Source organism: Mesocricetus auratus, unplaced genomic scaffold (assembly GCF_017639785.1).
Source record: "Mesocricetus auratus isolate SY011 unplaced genomic scaffold, BCM_Maur_2.0 Super-Scaffold_100020, whole genome shotgun sequence".
In the NCBI taxonomy this organism is placed as follows: Eukaryota; Metazoa; Chordata; class Mammalia; order Rodentia; family Cricetidae; genus Mesocricetus; species Mesocricetus auratus.
In genome coordinates this window covers 28,953,526-28,977,815 of record NW_024429201.1, presented here as the reverse complement: position 1 = coordinate 28,977,815, position 24,290 = coordinate 28,953,526, and the positions used below count along the sequence as shown (strand labels likewise).

The following is a 24,290-nucleotide window of genomic DNA, read 5'->3' as shown; positions in this document are numbered from 1 at the left end:
AGCAAGCAAATTGTAGTATTAAAATTGTGGACACATTGTGTGTAATACTCTTCCACCAAAAACAGGGATTCCGAAATATATCCAGTACAGTTGGTTACATCATTAAATTGAATAGAAAATCTAGAAAATAGACTGAAAAGAGACCCACCCATATGATTAGAAGTTCTGCTACCTTGTATGAAGTATGCCCATATTTGCCCTTTAATAAGAACACAAAGGTTATGATATACTATGCAACTGAGAAATGATAACAACTCACAGGGAAAAATTAAGCACAGTCTTTTTTACAGATGAATGAATGAATGAGTCTATTATAGTCTCAAGTTCTGGCCATAAACACATTGTCATTTTAAGGATAACACGTGCTGAACTCTTCCAATCTACAAGTTGAAGCAAAGGAAAATGAAGAATATTAAACCAATACATGTTCTCAGAGACACTCACTGCAGATACACAGGTTAAAACAGCTACTATCAGCAGAAAGCGAGTCCCAGGTGACAAAGGGCTCTGTGTTTCATAACATAACTTCTTCCTTGGTGAATAGAGCCTTGAATCAGCCCCAGGTGGGTAGATTTGACTTCTGATGATAAGGTCAGTGTCTCCTTTAGTCCTTTGACTGGAAGTTTACTATCTTTCTGGTGATGTCCATTGTCTCCATGCCCTCTGGAGTTGTCCTTGATGCCCCAAGGCTGGATTGAACCAGAGAGGAATTCACAGTAGAGTCATTTCTGTGAGGATCCCCTTCTCTTATGTCACAGCAAAGTTCAGGTCTCTGTTCGTGGTACCACTTGTTTACAGCTCTACCTGGAGGTGGGACCTGGGAAATATAGCTAATAAATGAGGTAGACGGAAGTCTCATGCAATAGCCAACCCTGTTCAGGACATCAGACATGTATACTCTGAGGGTTAAGAGGAGTCGCATGAGTAAAGTATGCAATCACAAGGGCAAGTCACAAGCAGCAAGTACATGTGTTTTCCTTAGAGGCATAGAAACAAATAACAATAGCCAGTTGTAATGAATGATTTCAAGTAAACTCACGCCTGTCCACTACGCCTGGAAGGGCCATGAAAGCATCATCCAAGAACAATTCTGTGTTCTTGAAGAAGCTGAGGTCATAAGACTTTTGTCTTGTTTCTTAGAGTTTTCTCACAAGTGCTAAGAAATCTCTTCCATTCTTGGTTTGTGTTCTCATGAGGTATGTCTAGACACATGTAACCTCAGGAATCAATATCCAGTAATCATTACAAATAGTAGCCATTTTGCCTGGTTTATTGACATACGTTGGCTACTTGGCTCCCTTGTATAGTCAGTTATTAATCAGCACATGTACACACTCTGAGTAGTGTATCAGTTTATGTTCTAAGACTAACCTTTGATGTTTGTTAAACAAAGTAAGCCAAACAAGAATTCATCGGTCCTTTTTTACTCTTCACTCAAAGGTACATAGACAGTCCAACACATCTAAATACCCCAAAGCCACAATGCATTGTGCATAAAGCCTGCTAGAACAAGAATCATTTTATCATAGTCAGATGTGAGGAGGATTGAGAAATGGGAAGAAAGCCTTCACGGTGTTTTTATAGAGCATTTGAAAGTCTCTAGTGGAGAAGGTATGATTTAAAATGAGACTGGAAAAGTAAACAAAAACAAAACTACCATAATTTTTTGTCATCCAGGGTGACATTTTACATTTAACCATTGAAAAATGGTTAAGTCTTAAGCAAAGGTATAATCTATTATGACTGCCTCTTATAAATGACTTTGTGGACAACACACTACAATGAGTGGTCCATGAGTCAATGTGAAGTAGCCCTTTAAGAATGTGTTGGTCAGTTTGTCAGCTTGACAAACTAGAGCCACCTGGGAGCAGGGAACCACTGTTGAAGAATTGTCTCCATCAGATTTGCTTGTGAATTTGTTTGCAGGGCATTTTCTTGATTAATAATTGATGTGAGAGGATACAGCCCACTGTGGACAGTGCTACCCCAAGCAAGTGGTCCTGGGTTGTATGAAAAGCAAGCTGAATATGCCTTGGAACAACCCAGCAACCAACATTCTGTGGCTTCTGTTTTAAATTCCTGCATTAAGTTTTTGCCTTGGCTTCCCTGCATGATGAACTATAATCTATGAGCCAAATAAATCATCCATAGGTTACTTTTTGTCACAAAGTCACAACAACAAAATATGACTAGGATATTGAGGGTCTTAAGTAGTGTAGATGGAAATTCATGATGGCAGGAGTCTAGATGGACTGTTAATTTTAATGGATGTAGAAATAGCAGAACATACTGATAGAATGTGTCGCTGTAACAATAAACAGCACATTTGTTGAGGGTATAGGTAACTTTTTATTGTCGAAATTACAAGAGAAAACGGCAACCCAGATGAGTCAAGTAGCTGAACCTGGAAGCCAAAAAGAGGATGAGCTCAGCTCTGCTGCAGTCTTTTATTCCTACCTCTGTACACGCCTCTAGCCACACCCAAAAGTGGGCCTAGCTAGTGGGGTAGTTCACCACCTATATCTGTATGCGTCTCTAGTCACGCCCAAAGTGGGTGTGGCTAGCTGAGCAGTAAACCGCCCTTTTATTACTACATCATCGTATGTGCCTCTAGTGCACCACATGGCTAATGGCGGAGTCCTAAGTCTCCTCCTACAAGAATGGATATAGATAAGTGAAGTATCTTAATTATAGCCCATGGGTTTTATATTGAGTAAATGAATGTATGACAGAGACTGATAAAATGGGTTTCCATAAAAAAGAGAAAACTAAGTGTTTGGCAACACAATATGAGCAGAAGGTATATGGATTTTCTAATTCATAGAGTTATCAATATATGTTATATTTGTAACTAGATGATATAGGTGCCCCGTGATTTTGAGACTAGACAGGATAGCCTGTGGAGGGAGAATACCTAGACAGAGGCAGGAGGGTGCCTTTGGATAGCTTCACTACCAATAAGTTGAATGAGGGAGTATAGGAAAGACATGTATTCACTTCCAAAGGGTTTAAATCCTGTTCCTTAATGCATGTGAAATTTTTCTTATTATTTTTAAGTGTAAATTGGCATGACAGCACATGCCCATAATCCCAGAACTTGGGAGACAGAGTCACAAAATCATGTTCCAAACTTGCCTGAAAATATAGTTAGGGAAAAAAAACTCTTTAAATATAAACTAGCTGCAATGGATAAGAAGTAGACACTTTGATATTAAATATTATTTTTCTAGCCTTTGTAGAAAAAAAAAGGCTAGTTGCTTCCAGTAGCCTGTGTCTCCTGGGGAAGACATTGGTAATACTGGTATCCACTGCCCTTTAGAATGGGGTATGTGCTCCCAGACTATGTATAATCTTCTTTACCACAGTCTTCTACTAGCCAAGCTGCTCCTGCCATCTTTCTAACCCTTGACCATTCAAACCACTTGTGTATGACTTGAGCTGAAGTCTCCAGGTATCACGGCAGGCAGGGAAACAAACGTCAAAGAGGAGAATGAAAACTTCTTTAAGTTTGAATTAGTCAAACCGAATCAAACTTTGGGAGTCTGATGTCAGGCAGTTTATTATCAGCATATTTAAACATAGTATATTTGGAAAGAAGTTTCCTGGAGTAAAACAATCCCCTATGCACAGAGGTATGATTACATATGAAACTTATTTCAAATTCAATTCATGGAAGAAATCTAGATAGGCTACTTGTATTAACTCAATGGTCTAAGGGAGTATCTGCCCTGATCTTGGTCCTACTGATAGCTTTGAGGTCATTTGACCTACTTGCCATCTCTGTTTCTGGTTGTGGGAGCTTGGGGGACCCTCTGGCTACACAGATAATGTAAGAGTCATTTAGGGTACTAATCACCTCCAGTCCAGGTTGTGAGAGCTTGATATGGTATGGATCAACAGATGACACAGATCACCAAGTATTAATCACGTCCAGTTCCCAGCCTTACGTATGGAAGAACAGGTTTTACATCCTTTCTTTTGAGAAAATAATCCTGCTGCTTAGCATTCTTCATAACCCTAGAGATCTATGGACACTAGGACCTTCATGCTCCCAACAGACTTGTATTTTCTTTCCTTTCAGCACTAAACACAGTGCCTGACACATTGAAGACTTAATGATTCATGGTTGGTAGCAAAACAATGAAGTTCCTTAAATGATTTTCTTATTGCTTTTGTATGACTATTATATCTTTCACATTACACTCAGTTCTATTCTTATCAGTGTCCACAATTAAGTGTCCTTTCTAAAAATTATAAATCATTTGACCTTCAACTTCCTCAATGAAAAGAAATGTTCTGCATGGAAACAAAGAGATTTGAGTTCTTTTCCTTTGCCACATAAGGGAAGAGTCTCAGCAATTAAGAAATATGTGGATAATCTCAGATGTTAAAGAAAGCAGCACACACTATTGTTCCAGTTTCTTTATAAACTTTGAAGCCCTGATTGTCACCATCTTGGAAAGTATGTTTATCTTTCTTTCTTATTTTTATAACTACCTTGATAATTTCATGCAATGTGTTCTGGTCATACTCACTCCTTCCCCCACTCCTGGAGGACCCACACTCACATTCCTTGCCCACCAACATCTGTGTCCCTTTCTTGTTAAGGTCCATAAGGTACTGTCCATGTACTCCAGGATGCATGGCATTCACTGGGATGGGGTCAACCCACCATAGGCCTCATCTGTAAGAAGATTGATTCTCCCTTTCCCAGCATCTGTCAACTGCCAATGGGCCCTTAGCCAAGGGTAGGACTTCATGGTCATCTCCACTCTCCTTTCTGGGATTTCGCATGGCCTAAGCCTGTACAAGTCTTGTGCATGCTGTCATAAATGCTGGCGGTTCATATCTGCAACTGCCAGGGTGTGTTCAGAAAACATGTCTCCTTAAAGTTATCCAGAGCCTCTTGCTCTGAAAAATCTTTCGACTCCTTCTGTTGCAGTTGTCCCTGAGCATTGAGAAGTAGATGTCCGATTCATCTTAACAGTATTATTCAGCACACTGATCAATTGTCCCAATTCAATTCAATCTTTTTTCCTGTTTTTCTTAATCTTTTTATGATACCCTGATTTATTTTGCCCTCAGTCTAAATTAATAAGAAATTAATGTTAAATTTCACCTATTATCCCCTGGTAATACAAATAAATTTAATTTCTGAAAATTACTAACCAGAGATGAGAAATCTTAACAAAAGTACGAAAACCATCTCTTACTCTGAAACAAATAACAGACTTCATGTCAGCGTGCCAATGCACTGGTATTGACATTTACAACCAGTTATCTGTATGAAGAATGATGGAGAGTGAGCCCCGTCATCCCATATGCCTCTCTTGACAGAGGTATATAGACAGGGTTATGTAGTGAGTCTCAGTTAACATTGACAGAGGCACCTGGCCCAGGCAGGTGCTGAGCAGCTAGTGAGGTTGAGATTCACACCTGAGTAGTCTGTCTCTCTTGGGTGCTGTGCTCTCATGGGGGCCAGAGAGACTGCATAGAAACTTCCCCACTCTTGTGGGAGGCACTTTTTGAGTGAAGGAATAGGTAAAAATGGCCTGTGTTTTATTTCATGTAATGTAGTTCCAATTGTTTAGAACCATGTTCCAAATTAAACAAATCACTATGAAAAGATTAGTCTTGGCCCTTACTAGAAATGTACCTCTAGGCTGCCACGGTGATTTTAATAGCAGTAAGGTCAAGATAAGGATAAACAGTATTGAATACATCCAAGTATTGTCTGAAACCTTCAAAGAAATTAGGGAATGAGTAGAAAGAAATTGTGTTATATAGAGATAAAGATGAGAGAGAGATCCTATTTATTGTTTGACATTCCATACATTTATATAATAAGTTTTAGGCATTTTCACATATCCCATTCCCCCCTCCATCCTCCCTCTCTCATTGAAACCTTTCTTCCAGACAAGTCCTCCCCCTTACACTCATATCTTCATTTTGTATGTGATTCACTGAGTTTAATTTGAATTTTTAATGCCTAAGCATGAGTGAGAGGGGTTATTTACTATAGCAAAGGCAACTTAGCAGAGGCTACACCACCTAGAAAAGGAAACCTCTTATTCCACTACCTGTCAATTGCCAGTGGGCCAGAAGAGAAGGGGAGAGCTCCCTGGGGGTTGACAGACCTCAAGTGCAGCCTTTTAAGAGTTACCGCCTTAGAAGAATCAGCAGGGGGACCGAGGAAGTGACTGATCCTAGGAACTGTTTCCGGGAAGAACCGGGAAAGTAATTGACCAGCTGTTAAACACCAGATGCATGAGCACTGGCTAAATGTTCCTCAGCACAAGTTACTTCACCAGGACACTCAAGTCAGTCGGCACTGGCAAAGCTCTCTGTGTGCTAGTTTAAGTAATCCTGCCTAAGAACCCTGGGATGAAGTTGCCTTTTTCTCCTGTACAATGGGATACTGAGGATCAGAGTGATCCGGCATCATGATTTAAGAGGTATAGACCTTATGCTTAACAGAAACCTTTACTAGTGAAGAAAGGAATGAAGACATCATTAACGTGGGAAAATCAAAAGCCCATGAAGAGTTCTATTAGTAAAACAGAGATGCACCACTGTTTATATCTCCCTTATACTAAAATATGAAAAAAGTGGAAATAAAAAAGCAGAATATTTATCAATACCTTAACACAGACTTAGGTATGCATCTCAGAAATGATATTTCTAAAATGTAACATCTCAAAATTATATTTTTGAAATGTAATTCATTTGACTCCATAGAGTTGCCTTTACATGACTACCTCAAGCAGAAGGGCTTGCCTTTATTGGCAAACATTTTTTTCAGTATTGCCATAAACAGGCCTTTTTAGCATTTAAAACAGTGGTGGCATGTGTCTTTACTTTTTACTGTGAAGTTGGCAATAACAGTAACATAGCATACATTCATGATCAGGATTGCCACCACACAATGCCGTCTGTCAGTGTTGAGCTATTTCCATCACAGTCAGCTTAGCCAGAAGGCAAGGGAGGAAGACTACGTGCCTAGTGCCGGTGCCGTAGCACATTGGCCAAAACATGCGGCCTCTAAGGAAAAATATCTGCTGCCTGAGAAGACTGTGAAAATATAGTTCTGGATTAGTCAGTAGATTCACAAGAAAGAATTGGTCATGGAGACTCCATGGCTGTTAGAGAAGGACCAGAGAGCAGGGAGGAAGTGAAACAGGTGATCTTGCCGCATGTTCAGTAGAGGACAGCGTTTCTGAAGGCAGAACAGCAGCAATCACCAACCGGAAGTATGATTGTTATTATGACGTTTCCAGCATTGGGGCTTTCATTTATAATTCAAAACTAGACACCATGAGAACCCTTGGAAATACTGCCTTTAAGGAGTAAGGAACGTGAAATGAAGCACCTTTAAAACCTTGCTTGGAGATATCAGTTTTGTTAAGAGAGCAATAAGCTTTCTGTAAAAAAAAAATGTAATAGTTTATTTGTAACATCATACCATAAGCACACCTGATGACTTATTGTATGTCTTTCCTGAGGTACCACAGACAAGGTGTTTGTTTGCTTGTTTGTTTTTAAGGCTCATTACTTATTAAGGAATTCCTCATTATTAAATTTATTTTCATGCCATTATTAAACATTTGTATATAGTATACATACACAAAGTTCAAAGTTTTCAAAAGATGGAAGTATGCACACCAACAGGCAAACATCAACCCCCCCCACACACATCCACACATTTTTCTATCCTTCCAGAAAGAATTTTAAAACTTCAGTCTTTCAAATGACTCATCACAGGGCTTCAGTTGCCTCATTACTTATGTGTTTAAGATACAAGAGAAATAATTTATGTGATGAAAATAGTTTTCAGAAGAGACAGCAGGATGATCGCACAGAGCAATAGAAGTAGGGAGTGGCCCCTCATTGATCTAAAAATATAAATATGTATATGTATACTGGTGTGTGTATTTGTAGTTGTACTTACTTTATATTTCTTAGCACAAAACAGTTAACAAGGTTTTACTTTGTTGTGTTTCTTGTAAAGATGTATTTTTAGTTCCCATATTTGGCTATCTTAAAAAAATAAGGGACTACTTTTTTTTCCAACTGGTCTAGTAAATCTAAAATTCTTGAATCTGCTGGCTCCCATACACCATGGGAGAATGTAAACTGACAAGATTTGTCATCTTGTTTGACTATCTCAAAGGATAAACTTTGGCTCACGGTACCTTTACCCTTTTCCTTACCTAGGTTTCTTGGAAGGTGAACTTCAAAACAGTTACACTTCTAATAGAACTAAGGACAACAGTTTCAAAGCCGTGTTTCTAATATTTTTTTCTACAGTCACATTTGACCTGTCATTTAAAGACTTGATCTAGAGTACATGGCAAATACAAAGGTCACACTGCTTTCATTTTGTGCAGCTGAGTTAATCCTCTAGATTCCACAGCAGTCTGTAAAGTAATAACAGGGACCCAGCGGTCCAATGCATCCCAGTTAGAATTCTTGCCATGCCCCGTTGCTTCCCCTGGAGTAAACTCTGCGCTTGGAAGGGCATCAAGTCCCTCAAGTCACTGTCACTCACCATTTCTGTTAGAAACAAGTAATTTCATACTCAGAAGGTGCTCTTGGAAAAGCCACACCCCCCACTGAGCAGCTTTAATTTCCCAAATTACCTGTATGCTTTGAGTAAACACCTCATTTAAGGACAAGGTCTTCAGTTCACCTAAGAGGCTGTGTGACTCTTCAGTGAAGATAAGAATAAAATAAGCACACACTTGCAGATTTATTTGTTCTTTCATTTTAAGAAGAAACAAGAAAATCCTGATTCTGAAGATCAAGGTTTAATCTTACATTTTGCTTTTGTATTTCTGTGAGACCCTCTGCCCTGTCACTCAGAGTTTTGATTGATGCTAGAACACATCAGACTAAGCTAAGATTTAAAACCTCATGATCAATGGTGGCTCACACCTTTAAGGCAGAGGCATGTGGATTTCTGAGTTCAAGTCCAGCCTGCTCTACAGAGTGAATTCCAGGACAGCCAGGTGTACATAAAGAAACCCTGTCTGGAAAACAAGCAAACAAACAAAAAATAATTAAGACCTCATGATCAAAAATTTTTACCTTAGGCAGCACGTTGCATTCTGCCTTCAGCTCTCTTGCTTTCTTTCCTTTTTGATCCCGATGTCATTTTTTTTTCACTTGCTTGCTTAATGTCTTTCCTGGCTGGTCCATGTGATGGAAGCTGGTGACATAGAGCCTGCTAACAAGATTAAGCTAGATGTTCTTCTCCTGAAGGAGATGTGGTGGAACTGAGCTATAGTAGGGCTTTGACAGAACTTTGAAAGCTTCTGACCTGCTAGCCAGGTTTCATTCTTCCATGTCTTCTTGTTTGATAATAGACCCTTCTCTCTCCAGCCACGGTTAGTGATTTATAATCTGCAAATACATCTTCTGAAATGCAAACCAAAGCCATGGTCAGGGCCATGCTGGGGTTCAGGTTAGTGAACACTGATGGCTATTCATTACTAAATGTGCTAGACATCCTTCCTAGAGTTAAACCTTGAAATGCATAAGTCAGCTTCTACCCACATGAAATACTACAGAAGCAGCATTAACGGTTAAAAACAGAAAACATAGAAGTTGCAGTCCATTGTACGAGAGTTTTGTTCTTTGCTCTGTAATTTATGAAACAAGACCTTGGATTCATCCTGAAACACATTACAACTGTGCTAATCCCACAGATTCCCAATAACCTTTAATAAGCAGGTTGAATTTCATGTATTATTTCATTTTTTACCTGCTTGGCTCAAAAGATATTCCAAGTAGTTGATGCTGAATATCAATATGTGAAATTAGCACTAAGCACTATTCCAGTATCCTGAGACATGCTAAGTGAAAGTTGTACATAGTAACCTAGCAGTTAATCCCATGTGCTATATTCTGACAGTGTTCTAAGTGTTTCATGTGTGCGTGGTTCACTCTATGATACCTTTAACATCCCTAATTCATCTGCAAGGCAAGGAGTTTAGGGGATATACAACTAGCCCAAATGAAAAGTTATACATTGCACAGTGATATTATACCAGGGTCTCTATCACATAAAAAGTCTTATTCTTATATATGCTGCTATGACCTTTTACTTTGCATGTTGGATATTGGAGTTAACTTTAAATTGAACAACCTGGACATATCACACAACTGAGGACTCTTGTAGAGATGTGCAGTGTTTCTGTTTATACTCCAAGTCAAGTATGGCATAAAGCCCAGGTGTGTCCCTCAAACACTAAGCATCAGTGGCCCCTATGGCTATTGGTGAACATGGTTAGTCAGAAGCATCTTTTCCTCCCCTGCGTAGGATGGCTAGAAATGTTTGTTAGAATTTAGATACAGACCTGGAATAGTGGGTGGTGGTGGTGTGCGTAGGGTTAGGTATAGGTATAAGTGTAGGTATAGGTATAGGTGTAGGTGTAGGTGTAGGGGTAGGGGTAGGGGTAGGGGTAGGGGTAGGAATATTTACGTGGGGTAAAGTAGAAAGGAGATTTGTCTTTTTCTCCTCAGATTCTCTTATGATAATGAGATAATGATTGGAATACATAAAAATGTTTAATGAACTGTGTAATTCATTTTAACTAACTACTCTATAAATTCATTTTTTGTCTGCTTGCATTAACTATAGAAAATGAGAACATTGGTAAATTTGTCACACTTTTAGTTTTTGAGATTTGGGGCTAATATCATAAATGCAATGATATGCTAAATTTTGAGTGTCAATTCTGGTCGCAATAACATCAGACTACCTGATTTCAGATATTTTTATGTTGAATCAGAGCCTCTTGTATATATGTCAATAAATAAGTTTTGAGCTTGGTCTCAAGGTAAGTGGTTACTCTAACTAGTGATTTGTACATCATAAAGATTCATGGCCAAGGTTTGTTCAGTAGCAATTGTCCTAAGGCTGCAAGGACTGCCAAGCTATATAAAGGAAGCTTTTATAGTCTGGACAAGAGGTATGTTTGTCCTAGAGCTCTTACACCTTTTCTTTCTCATATCTCAAGAATCCTCAATAGAATGTGTCAAGGTCAAAGACATAAAGTGCTAACCAGGGAACCCCAGGGATGCCAAGATCTGAAAATAACAGCTGGCTTTCTAAAAGCGAAAGCCCTGCTGACTTGGCAACTTATATTATTGTGGTGCTCATTGGAAAGAGCCATGAAGTCCTTGGAGGATGAAGGCAGGAAACTAAAGGGTAAGAATAATAAAGATAGAAGTGATAAGTGTAAAGGAAGTTGTGTGCATGCACATGTGCTAGAAAGAGAGAGAGAGAGACAGACAGATAGACACACAGACACACAGACAGAGAGAATAGAAAGAGGGCAAATAAAGGGAACATCAACTGAAATAGTTGCTTTGTGTTAGAAAATAAGTATAATTTTCAGTAGACTTGAAACTTTTAAATTTTGAAGAACCTATCTCCAACCTTACCAAAGTGTGTCACCAGCATTAAGACTACCCTTCTGATGCCTAGTCTCAGCTGAAATGAGATATATGAATGCTGCTTGAAGTGCTCTAGAATAGCATGGTACAAATGTGAAATCAAATGGAAAACATACGTGCAAAAGCATGTCCTTGTGACCATAATGATAAGATGCAAGTAAAGTGTGTTTCCTTAAAGTTTTCCTGTCAGTGTTTTTCAAATTTACTGCACTAGAAAATCTAGCTGGACTTATTTAGCCTTGAAAGATTTGGGGCTCTTACTGATGGTCAGGGAGCTGTTCCATTTCTCTTGACTTTGCATCTACTTTTCTGGTATTTAAATGAAGAAAAATGGAATCGAAACAAAATTTATCACTTACCATAAAGTCGTTAATATTGTTTGAATCCCATTATTTATAACGATTGCTGTGCATGTAATTCCCAATTTTACAGTGGCTTACAGACACCTCCTGTCTATTAGCCATATCTTAATATATGCTTCAAAGCAATGACATAGAGAATGGCATTCTCTATCAGATAGCCCTTTTATTAAACAAAAAGTCTGAAAGCACATGAAATTATTTTCTGCTTCTCCATCACTACTTTTTTTGTCATTATAGCGGAAAATGGGCCCCGCCTCCTCGTGGAAGCAGAGCAAGCCAAGGTCTTCTCACACAGAGGTGGCAATGTGACACTGCCCTGCAAATTCTATCGAGACCCTACAGCATTTGGCTCAGGAATCCACAAAATCCGCATTAAGTGGACCAAGCTAACTTCAGATTACCTCAGGGAGGTGGATGTCTTCGTTTCCATGGGATACCACAAGAAGACCTATGGCGGATATCAGGGTCGAGTGTTTCTGAGGGGAGGCAGTGACAATGACGCCTCCCTGGTAATCACAGATCTCACCCTCGAGGATTATGGAAGATACAAGTGTGAGGTGATTGAAGGACTAGAAGATGATACTGCTGTGGTAGCATTGGAGTTACAAGGTAGGTATCCATAAAGGTTGCTAAGCTATGAAGGAATAATTACTCACTGCTTTTTTGTTTTCATGAGGATAACATGTAGTGGTTATCACAGTAGTAACGTGACGACGCAAAAGTCTAAGCCTACAATTTTTTATTCTTTTATATTTCGCAGTCTCATATGATTTCAACTTTCATGTTTGAGAAGTATGCACAATACTTCTGTGGAAAATTGAAGCTATTTACAGGGGGAAATGTGCAGTGAAAGTGAATTAATAACTTTTGGAAATAGTCTTATGCTATTCAAAACTTAAATCCCATTTTCTGCTTACTGAGAAATTCAAATTAGATTCTTTCATTATGCTTCTAAAATTATCTCCATTTCAAACTAATGGTAAGATTTGTAAAGGACATCTGCAGTGCAATACATGTATTGTATTCTGTAAAATGTCTGCAAAAGTTAATTTAACAGAAAAAGTAACCTCTGGGTTTACTTAAATATTCTTGCAAAGAAGTAATTCTTTTAATTACCCAGGGTCTTTTACACATCAAATGATGGAGGCATTTTGGGAGGATTTCTATTTTGTGAACATATTACATTCAATAGATTCAAAAGTCAACATGCAGGCAAGCTATGCAGGCAAATGTGTCTTTGCCATCATCTTGGTTCCTTTTTTACAAGATTTATTAACTATGCATACAGTGTTCTGTCTGCATGTATGCCTGCAGGTCAGAAGACGGCACCAGATCTCATTACAGATGGTTATGAGCCATCATGTGGTTGCTGGGAAGTGAACTCAGGAGCTCTGGAAGAACAGCTGAGCCATCTCTCCAGCCCTTCACCTAGCCTCTTAGTCCTCATTCTAGGAAAACTTTGTTGTTGAGAGTTTCTTATATAGTTCAAGCCATCTTGCTTTCATGAGTTTCACCAGTGTTCTTCACTGAAGAATGAAACTGGATGCATTGATAGGATGGCTTCTTTCACAAAATCACAGATACACATTTGCTAGGAGCTTTTATCCTGTCCTAGAACAAATTTGTGACTTTTGAAAACGACAAACACTAAATACTGGCTCTTCCAAATCCCACAAGAGTCCATAAGGCATGTAGAGCTGCATCAGTTTGATCTTCATGGTAAAATGCAACATGAAGCTGCATGGCTGCAGAATATACATTCTAACTGTAAAGAAGTTCAGTGTGATGTGTCGACTGTGGGTCTAGTTCATTCTAGTGTGGGATGCTTTTTTCTTTCAAAATTTTTGTACCAAAGTTAATTACTAAACTTTTAGAGAAAACAATAAAATGCAAGCAAAAGGCTTATGACTTCATAAAAGGATTGTATTGCATTATGTTAAAATAGAAAACAACTTAAATATAAATATAATAGACTGAATTTGAGATAATCAGAGACTATTAAAAACTTTTCTACTGCCCATAAGAAGCACTGTGACACATGAAGTTGAATTTAAATCTGAAAGATTTGGGGGGTCTTTAAAACTATTAAAAATTAAGGTATCCTATATTTCCCACTGTTTCCATCATGAACCAACTGGGGGGAAAAGGTGACACAAATAATTTATATCTTCAGATAAAGATGTGGGGGAGGGTATCTGCCACTTGATTTCTAGCTGTGAAGTGAATCATTGCACTATAGATTATCCTCCGTCTTGGGGACACATCTAGGATTGTGAAGCAAAGAGAACAAATGTCTTGGATAGAGAGAGCATTGTAGCACTTCCATTCTGTGGTCATGGGCAGAGAGCATCCTGAGAACCATCTCCGGGCTCCTCTTCCCCTTACCGCAGCAGGAGTCAGAGGCTGTCCTTCTTCTGTCGGCTGTGATCCAGCTGATAGATCCCTCAGCCAAGAACCCAAGAAAGCAGAATGAGATCAGAAGGCCTTCCTGGATCCTGGCCTGCAGAGACCTGTGCCAGCTGGACTGCTCTACAGGGACAAGGGGCGAGAGTTGATTTAAAGCCTCAAAGTCCTCTGGTAGAAACATCCAGAATCATTTAGAAAAGCACACACTAGCCATGATTGGTTGTTAGAGAACTGTTCATCATCTTGACTAGAATCTGCTGTTTTGTAGCACGTAATTTAATGCCCATACAATTACTGGGCCAGTGGGACAAGATTCCTGCATTCCATGTGCTAAGACACTAATTAGTTGCAATAATATTTCTAAGAATGCTTGCTCTGGATTATCTTTTATTAACTATGGGGTAGATACTTTGACTTGTGTCTCCCTTAATATATAGTTAATGACACAATTCTGAATTCTTCACTTGGGGATCCATCCTAAAAACAAACAAACAAGCAAACAAAACAAAACAAAAAGATCTGTGGGACATGAGACAGCTCAATCTCCTCCAATAACTATTGACCAAAAGAAATGCTTTTGAGGTACGGTAAAATACCAATTCATGCTCTCTGCTTTTACTGAAGATTGTCCTCCGAAATCCTTGACTCTTCAGCACTCTAACCCATTCGCTAATGGATGTTTGCTCCGTACTCATCTTGTATAGCACAAGTTTAAGGAAGCAATTTTTTAGGTCAATTTTTATTGAAAGCATTTTCAAAACCTCAGTTTTAGTTTTGTGTTGTAACATATAAATAGAGAAGCTAAAACTGAAAACCGTTTTCAGGTCCCTTCCACGCAGTACCTCTCTGGTGCCAGGAGACATGCCTTTATTTCTCAATAGAGTTTGTTTGCCTGGCCTGTAAATACATAAGACTGGAACTGTTTTAAGTAAAAGCCCTTGTTTTATCTGTGCCAAGGTTAGGAAACAACAGTTAAAGAAATAGTTAATAGTTGAAACAAAGAGTTATGAAGCTTTGCGTGGGGTGTGTATCATTAGTACAGAATAACATTATTAATAAGAAACAAGGCTACTGGGGCTTTTGTTAGACATGCACATTCAAGTTTCTCCAAGGAATAATCCCAAGGGGACAGTCACTTACTTGCATTGTTTCAGGAGCACGAGTGAGAAGGTAGGTGTACACACATAGTTGAAGCGTTCAACATATATACACCTTTACATGTGTCGAAGACTATATGAAACTAATTGCTAACTCCATAACAGTAATGGCCATGAAAAACATTGCGAATTTTTTTAAATTACCATGTTCCTCAGCACTACATTCCCCACCATCCTTACTGTTAGTCTGACTGTTCCCTTCCCAGAAAAATTCAGCAGTCTTTATCCTGCACTTGGTAGCTAGTAGCAGGGAACATGTTCTCAAGACACTGTTTAGATACTATAACCCATGGCTGCATCTCTTTCAGAAAGGAGACCTTTTTAGCACAAGTTTCTCTTGGGACTAGAGACAAATCACTGAAGTTGCCTACCCAAGTAACAAACAGAAAATTGTGTGATGCTTGCCACAAAGTGTGTGCCATGGAAAGGGGCTGTGAGAGACCACTGAAAGCTGACCAAAAGCTAGTTGATCTGGAAATCACGCTTTTTCTCCACACAGATCTAGACATGGATGTGCTCAGTGTTTTATCACTAATGAGGTTTCCCTTGTCTTCTTTGGACAGGTGTAGTGTTCCCTTACTTTCCACGGCTGGGACGCTACAATCTGAATTTTCATGAGGCACGGCAGGCTTGTCTGGACCAGGATGCCGTGATTGCTTCCTTCGACCAGCTGTATGATGCCTGGCGGGGTGGGCTGGACTGGTGCAACGCTGGCTGGCTCAGTGACGGATCTGTGCAGTACCCTATCACCAAACCACGCGAGCCCTGTGGGGGCCAAAACACAGTGCCTGGCGTCAGGAACTACGGGTTTTGGGACAAAGATAAAAGCAGATACGATGTTTTCTGTTTTACATCCAACTTCAATGGTAAGATGCTAGTTGCATTGCCTCGCTTTCTATTCCAGAGAACAGGTTGTCGTAACACACTGTTTGTATTTTGGTGTTATCTTCAAAGAGCAAAACGAATCAATAACAATAAAAAAACCAACCATTTAAGCTATTACAGTATTTTAAAAAGATAGACAAAATGTTTTTAAATCTTGAATGTTATAATTTTTTAAGTGTCTATATAAATCAAACAAAACTACCTAGCTCTGGTCCTGCTACATATCAACCATCCTGTCTGTATGAAGTAGTTGTAGTCGTCCAGTGGTAACACGTCCCACATTGCCATGTGCTGTCTCTGAACCATTGCTCTCTCTGCTGGTGGGCGGAGCTTCGCTGCCATAGCCCTCCCTTGCCCGGTCACAACATTGTGATCAGCAAAGTTCAGACCAAAGGAGCGCGAAGTGTGCAAATAAAGCACAATTAGCATTGGGAGATAAAGGTGGGGGTAGGGTTCCACAATGACATGGATGACTCGTCGCATCCTTCCCACTCCAGGACCTTTTGGTGTGCTGTCTCGATCATAATCTTGGGGGCCTATCACAAAATGGAATGTAGAAGCCTCAGTTCAAAACTGATTAAGAATTTTAATAATATCTTAAAGTAATTATTCTAACTTTAATAATATCAAATTAATTATGTCAAATAATTATTAATAAAATATATTAATAACTAATAATGTTGAAGACGGTAGAAGCCTGTAATCCTATCATTTGGTAGACTGAGGCTAGCGGATTGTAAATTCAAGGCAAGCCCAAGCTATTCAGTGACACTGTCTGGAACAAGGCCAAAACCCAAAACACTGAAAATGCTTTCAGACTCCAGTCTTAGCATAAACATAGGGCCTTCTACTTACTTAGTCAGTGCAAATGCACCAGTCACATGCTTGTGAACCAAGGTCTGAGCCCATAGATTTGTATTTAAGGTCCCTGGAAACAGATTTAGGGGGAAACAAAAAGGAATGGGTAGTCAATATGTTCTCTCTGCGAAAAAGGAAAAGATGTGAGACAAATTTTACTTTGCTGACCATGTGGTCACTGCTACCCAACTGAGCTTTGAGTGCTGTAGCTCTGGCCATCACAGTACTGAAGCCACTCACGCTATTGAACAGACAGATATGTGTCCCAGGCAAACTTCATTCTCAAACATGTAGAGCGTAAACTTGAACTATGGTTTACTGATCTGTCTAGCTGGCAGACCAAACTCCCTAGTTAGTGACTGTTGCAATGGCTTCTAAGCTTATACAATTTCATTAGTTTAGGGAAGCAAGACCGGTAGCATTAGTTTAGACTTTTGCTGCCTGCTTAGAGATAGGGGAACACCTCAGTTGTAAAACCCTTGCTTCCCAAGCACGAAGACCTATATTAAGTCCTGAGAACTCAAGTCAAAATGCCAGATATGCCGGGGTGCACTTATAACCCCATCAATGGAGAAGCAGAAACGAGGGCATCCCTGGGACTCACTAGCCAACTAGGCTGCTTTAATGAGAGGCCCTGTATCAAAGGACGTAAACAGTATTTCTGGGTATGACACCAAGAGTCATGTCTATAGCTGCCACATGCATGCATTCAAAACCATAAACCAATGAACACACTCACACACACACACACACACACACACAGAGAGAGAGAGAGAGAGAGAGAGAGAGAGAGAGAGAGAGAGAGAGAGAGAGAGAGAGAGAGAGAAAACACCATACTTAACGAGGGCTAGTGAACATTACATTATATGATGTGTCTGCTAAGAAAATGTGATATTATACTTGAAACTAATATGACTGAGAAAATATTCAGTGTTGGTCCCTTCAGCTCATTTATGATGCATTTTGTACTTGTTCTCATATTTCATCGTGTTAATGGGAGTTCAGTAACTAATGCAGCAGTAAGTGGTTGAAAGCAACAGTGTTCCTATGCAATGAAGAAACAGCATGGTGTCAGGCTTCACTGGACGTTTTAAAACATCAACAAACCCTCTGCCAGTAAGAGAGTACAGACCGGGTTTACATTCAGTGAACGTATCATTGATGGTCAATGACTTCCTGTGTTTGAGGCATTTTTATGCTGTAAGCTTTGACTGAGAATAAAATCTTATTGATACCTGTAATGAAAAGAACTTGAGGGCTTTTGATTTTCTTAAATGGACTTTTATGTCAGGAATGTTTTTTGATCCTTTCACATTCAAATTTTGCCTCTCTAGAAACTTGTACTGGGGTTCAGTCTTGCTACAAGCAGAATTTAAATAGCTCTTCTTTCAGTGTGGAATTCTGTCTTCCCTAGAACCACAGAAGGCTCTTTTAGTCTCTAATTAGCTAACAGAACTGCATCTGCCATCGCAGGGGGAAAGCAATTTTATTTCATCTAGAGTGACCTATTAATATGACATTTAAATGGCGATTCTACGTCCTCCAAATTCCAGGCGTTGCTCTGCTTCTCCCATTCATTGAGAAGCATGTCAGCTTTTGACTCCTTCCATATGTGTGGTTCTGTCACAGGCTGGCTGACTCTCTCTCCTTCTCTCCACAGGCAGATTTTACTACCTGATCCACCCCACCAAGCTTACCTACGACGAGGCGGTGCAAGCTTGTCTCAATGATGGTGCTCAGATTGCAAAAGTGGGCCAGATATTTGCTGCCTGGAAGCTTCTGGGCTATGACCGTTGTGATGCCGGCTGGCTGGCGGATGGCAGTGTCCGCTACCCGATTTCTCGGCCAAGAAGGCGCTGCAGCCCTACCGAGGCTGCGGTGCGCTTTGTGGGCTTCCCGGATAAAAAGCATAAGCTGTACGGGGTGTATTGCTTCAGAGCATACAACTGAAATGTGCCCTAGAAAGAGTCAGTTCTCGAGTCAAAGGGAACACGTGAAAGATTCTTTTTGTTTGTTTGTTTCTGTTCTTGTTTTTAATATGAACTCATGCAAGTTACCAAAACTGTGATAACCCTTTCTCACTTACTGTAAAGAATCGTTTTCATAAAGACCAATTCATTCATTTGTTTTGTAAAGCTATCAGTCAATGCATATTATAAATTAATATAAGAATAAGGGAAGCTAAAGAGTGGGCGTCAGAGCCTAACTGTTTTATGCTACATCATCTCAACAAAATGCCATTTCACGAACAGGGCATGCAATAGTCTGAGGATAACCAGGATTGTGTTAAGGAAAATAAGCAGCAACTTCCACAAGCACAAATTGTACATATTTCTACAACTTTGAAATATACTTCACTAAACAAATTAATTAGAACCACAAATTTGAAATACTGGCTTCTTTACAGAAACTGGGATTCTGGGAGGTGCAAAAAACTCAGTTTCACAAGGGAACAATGAACACTTTTTCTAAAAGTTAATACTTCAAGTCTCCAGTATACAAAATAGTTTACTATTTAAAATTCTATCTTTTTGACTAAAATGAAAAGCATATAGACTCAGATGCATAATAATTAAACCACAGTTAGCACTCCTAGGTCAACCCATTTATATGAAGTATAGACTTGTATACACAGATAATATTTTACCAATGAGAGATTGCTACCTTCTAATTAAAATTACCTATCAGAAAAAATGTTCTATCATTTTTGAGTAGCTTCACTGAGTTATATTTAAATTCTAAGGGATCTTTGCTAAGCGGTATTTAGAATTTACTCAGGGCAGTTGAAAAGATAAACTGCTGGACAGAAAACATATAAAATGTAGCAGCTTGATTTTATGTTAGCTTATAAAACACTATTGTCCTATAAAAATAACTTTATCCTATTTAATATTCCTTTCTTATTTACATTACATAATGAAAATCATCCAAATGAGTGAGCAGCTCTACACTTGCTTAACTAAGAAATCGAGACTCAACTTGCAAAATTGTTGTTCCTGTTTGTACACAAAATAGAGACCCTAAATAGGACCTATGTTTAGGAGGGAAAAGTAAAAACAAAATGCAGCTTTAAAGAGTCTCTCAAATAGAAAATACAGTGACTGTCAGCCTCCTTTCTGGTTAACATTTGGCAGAAATAAAATACAACACTCACACCGAAGACTACATCATCAAGCTTTAAAAGAAAAGTCAAGTCCAGGCTCAGAAAAAAGTTTTTCAATTTTAGCAACTCCAATCTCAAATAAAACTTTCTTTTACTGACTGCTGAGACCCCACAGGGACCAATATTTGTATTCAAGTAATTTTCTGGTTTCCCATTGTTTCACAGTGAATTCTGGTGAGTGGGCCTTAGTATAATAATCCAAGTGCAGCATAGCTGGTGTGTTGCTGTCAATGTAGATTCCTCCCAATGAACGTGAGTAAATAAATCTGTTTCCTGAATTGACTGTGGTTGCATCTAAAGCTCTATAATAACGGTAATACATTTTCTCTATAAATATTGAGTTATGTATATGGAAGGTATAGTGCAGTTGGAAGTCCATGAAACCATAACTCTCGTGATGTAATATCTAGATAAAGTATGGTAAGTCCACCTAGATCCTTTCTTTGAGATGCTTTAGTTTTAGAGCATGAAGATGTAGTTTTAAGTTAGGATACACAAATTACACAAGACTATAAATCCAAAGAGATGATGAGGTTTCATGCAAATACTCCTGATTGAACTCAGACTTCTAAGCTGGACACAAGTTAAAGATAATGAATGGTCTAGAATATAAAGAGTATATTATTTAAGGAGGAGACTGTGAACACCTTATGGGCAGGATTAAGCTCTTTGGAGGAGGACCGTACTTGAATAATCATTACCTATACTATAAGAATTTTGTCTGAAATGAAAGTAGGAAAATTTTGTATTGAAGTGGGTGCATTCCTTTTAGTTATCGTCATAGAACTCCACATTTAAATACAGTAGCATTTCTTAACTTTTGAATACTTAGTATAGGAAACGGTGCTGAACAAAATCTCCAAAGTGACTGTTAGCTGACTTACATCTGTACCAACTGCATACCATTTGTCCATTCTTGAAAAAAAAATCCTAGAATGAACACTGCTGGGCAGAGTTTTTAACTTCTGACTTCCCACAAAGGACCAGAATTCTGGTGCCTTTGAACTCGTAATTTAAAAGGGGTCTTTTAATGTTCTTGTCTCTCTGTTTTATTCCACTGAATATCTGTTTTCATACTTCATATCTCACTATGGATGTCTTCAAGAGAAAAGTTCTCCTAGTACAATTCAGGCATCACTCTGTAGACTTCAAGATTCCCAGAGTATCAAAGGAAGGAGATTACAAATAGATTACAAAATGTTTTCATCATTTTATCTCATGGCCCATATAAAGAACAAATTATATCTACACGCTTACTAAGACTCCCTCTTTCATTTGAAAACCCTAAGCCAAAAAGAACAAAGTCATATAAAAATACAATATAGGGATGAAGATAGGTTGTCATGTTAACACTGGAAGTCATCTTTTAATGACTGCTGCCATATTTTGTCACAGCAATATTTAGCCAAATATAGTATTCATAAATTTAAATTTTCTTTCATAAGAAGGGGGCCGGCACCTGGTAGTGTTATTTTTTGCAGTAAGATGGTCACTTGCTTTTTTGGCAATTAATGAACTCAAATAAGATTCCAATTTGGTTGCTGGCAGCCATACTAGGTTTCTTGATTTCAGTACTCCTGAAAACATGCTTGTGTCATGGAGTAGCTGACCACTAACGAAGGCAGGATTAGAAGGGAATCAATCATCAGGTTTGGTTTAGTTTTGTTTCTTGTTTTTTTCTTTTATTTGCTTGTTTCACATTGATTTTGCATAGAATACTTAGAGAAAAATCAGTTGGCAGCCAGACAACTTTTTTGAGAAGTTAATTGTGTCATATCTCAAGATTGCCAGAACAGCACTGTACAGAAAAAGTTATGAATAATACAGAAGTCATTAAGTCACAAATTGGAAGAAAAGTTAATATTTAAATGCATTTAATAGCCACTAAGTGCGAGTTTGAGGACAACCAATCTGTATTACAATAAGACTGTTTCTGTAAGATACAATGGACTGGTAACAAACATTAAAAGTCAATTTTGCTTTACTACAGTATCATTTGATTCTTGTAACTGCTAGAATCAGTCATTTTTGGGGGTGGGTCAAACCTGGTAAATACAACAGGCAGTGGTCTGTTGCTGGGGCAATGTTTTGAATGAAAACAAAACCAAAGGAGTTAGACTTTGACATTCAGACAAGAAAGAGAACTTCACAACTCCCCCATACTTATCCGGCCCACATTAAACAGCCTTGAAGAAAAACAGTTTCCAATAGAGAGGTCAATTAAATCTCCTTTTATTGTGTAAACTCTTTCAAAATGAGGAATATCATTTTCATTCAGTCATTGTTTTCATATATTTTTAATGTTGTTATAAACAAAGTATATGAGGCAAGATGAAAGATCCCATAGAGGTTATTAGTCCCCAAATAAAAGTATTTAAACCATTCAAGTGTGATGTGTTACTTCCCTCCCAAGGACATGGCTTAATACTACAACCAGATGAATAAGGAGAGTAATAGGAGGGAGGGATTATTAAGTGGCATGTAGCCTACTGAATTTAAGAAGAAACTGACATACTGCTGGCTTCTACTTCAATTGCTTGGTCACTTCATTTATGATCTTTAAAGGCTCAGCAGGCTATAGCATGAAAAAAATAAACGACCCAGCAACTGATATTGGGGTTCAAGCTGAATATGAGGGAAGGAAAGTAGTGGGTAGGTCTTATCATTACCTCACGCTGAATGGGCTGACCCTGCTGTCTCTTCTCAGCGTGGCTGGATATGAATGCCCAATCATCAGTGTGGCTGGTGAACGAATGCCTCCTACTGAATGCTGAAGGCTCTGCTTCTATCTTCTATACCACTCTAGTGCTGGGATTAACATCCTATGATTTGTTACTCTTTTAGACTGATTCAGTCTCATGTATGCCTTGACCTCAGACAGATTCATCTAACTCTTAATCCTGAATCCTAGGATTAAACGTGTGTACACTACATCCTAGCCTCTGACTACTGGGATTCTATGGCTTGTGTCTGACTTTGCTTTCTGAATCCCTGGCAAGTTTCAGTAAATCATAAACAATATATCACCACAATTCCTCTTTATTGTTTAAAACAAAAAGAGAACTATAACTAACATAAGAAAAACAATATACAATAAATACTATGAGTATATAGAATAGATATAAACAGTGAGTTTGTCAACAATGTCTAGCTCATTTACATTGGACAAATACAGAGAAAATACTTCATTATCTGTCCCATCTTGGTGAGTCCAAAGTATTGTACCTAGTTTAATTTCTATTCTAATTTTCATTATCAAAATATCTTTTAATGTCTTTCTTTTTTAATTTTTATTTTTAAATTTAAATAGAAACAAGGTTGCTTCACATGTCAATGCCAGGTCCCTCTCCCTTTCCCTCCACTCCTCCCACACCCTCCCTCCAACCCCCCCCATACCCCATCCTTTCCCCAGGGAGGATAAGGCCCTCCATGGGGGTGTCCATAGTCTGTCATTTTATCCAGGGCAGGACCTAGACCCTCCCCCTAGAGTCCAGGGTGACAGTGCATCTCTCATTGTGGGATGGGCACCCAAAGTCCATTTGTATGCCAGGGGTAAATACTGATCTACTACCCAAGGCCGCATAGATTGCCTAGGTCTCACCACCCACATTCAGGGGGTCTTGATCAGTCCCATGCTGGATTCCCAGCCATCAGTCTGGAATTCAAGAGCTACCCCTTGTTCAGGTCAGCTGATTCTGGGGGTTAAACGAGGCCAGTCTTAACCCCTTTGCTCATTAGTCCTCCGTCTCTGTCACTGGGTTCATTGAGTTCAGCTCAGTGTTTAGCAGTGGGAGCCTGCTTCTGCTTCCATCAGTCATTGGATGAAGGTTCTGTTTTCCAGACTCTCTGGCCACGGGATTGTAGGCTGGCACTCCCCAGATCTTTGTCTAAAATCTATATAAGAGAGTGTATATACCGTGTTTGTCTTTTTGTGACTAGGTTACCTCACTCAGGATGGTATCTTCCAGTGCCATCCATTTGCCCCCAAATTTCAGGGTT

At 39.0% G+C, this 24,290-nt stretch overlaps 1 protein-coding gene across 2 annotated transcripts in view; it reads left to right on the top strand.

The window, feature by feature from the left end:
* The window catches only part of Hapln1 (hyaluronan and proteoglycan link protein 1), a 59,197-nt gene extending 36,922 nt beyond the window's left edge, over positions 1-22,275 (top strand). For both annotated transcript variants that reach the window (XM_021223443.2, XM_013126719.3), the window contains exons 3-5: positions 12,060-12,431; positions 15,949-16,251; positions 18,789-22,275. In XM_021223443.2, coding sequence (XP_021079102.1) covers positions 12,060-12,431; positions 15,949-16,251; positions 18,789-19,078 — 965 coding nt within the window. In that variant the 3' untranslated portion in view covers positions 19,079-22,275. The remainder of the gene's footprint in view (positions 1-12,059; positions 12,432-15,948; positions 16,252-18,788) is intronic.
* Positions 22,276-24,290: the final 2,015 nt, after the last annotated feature.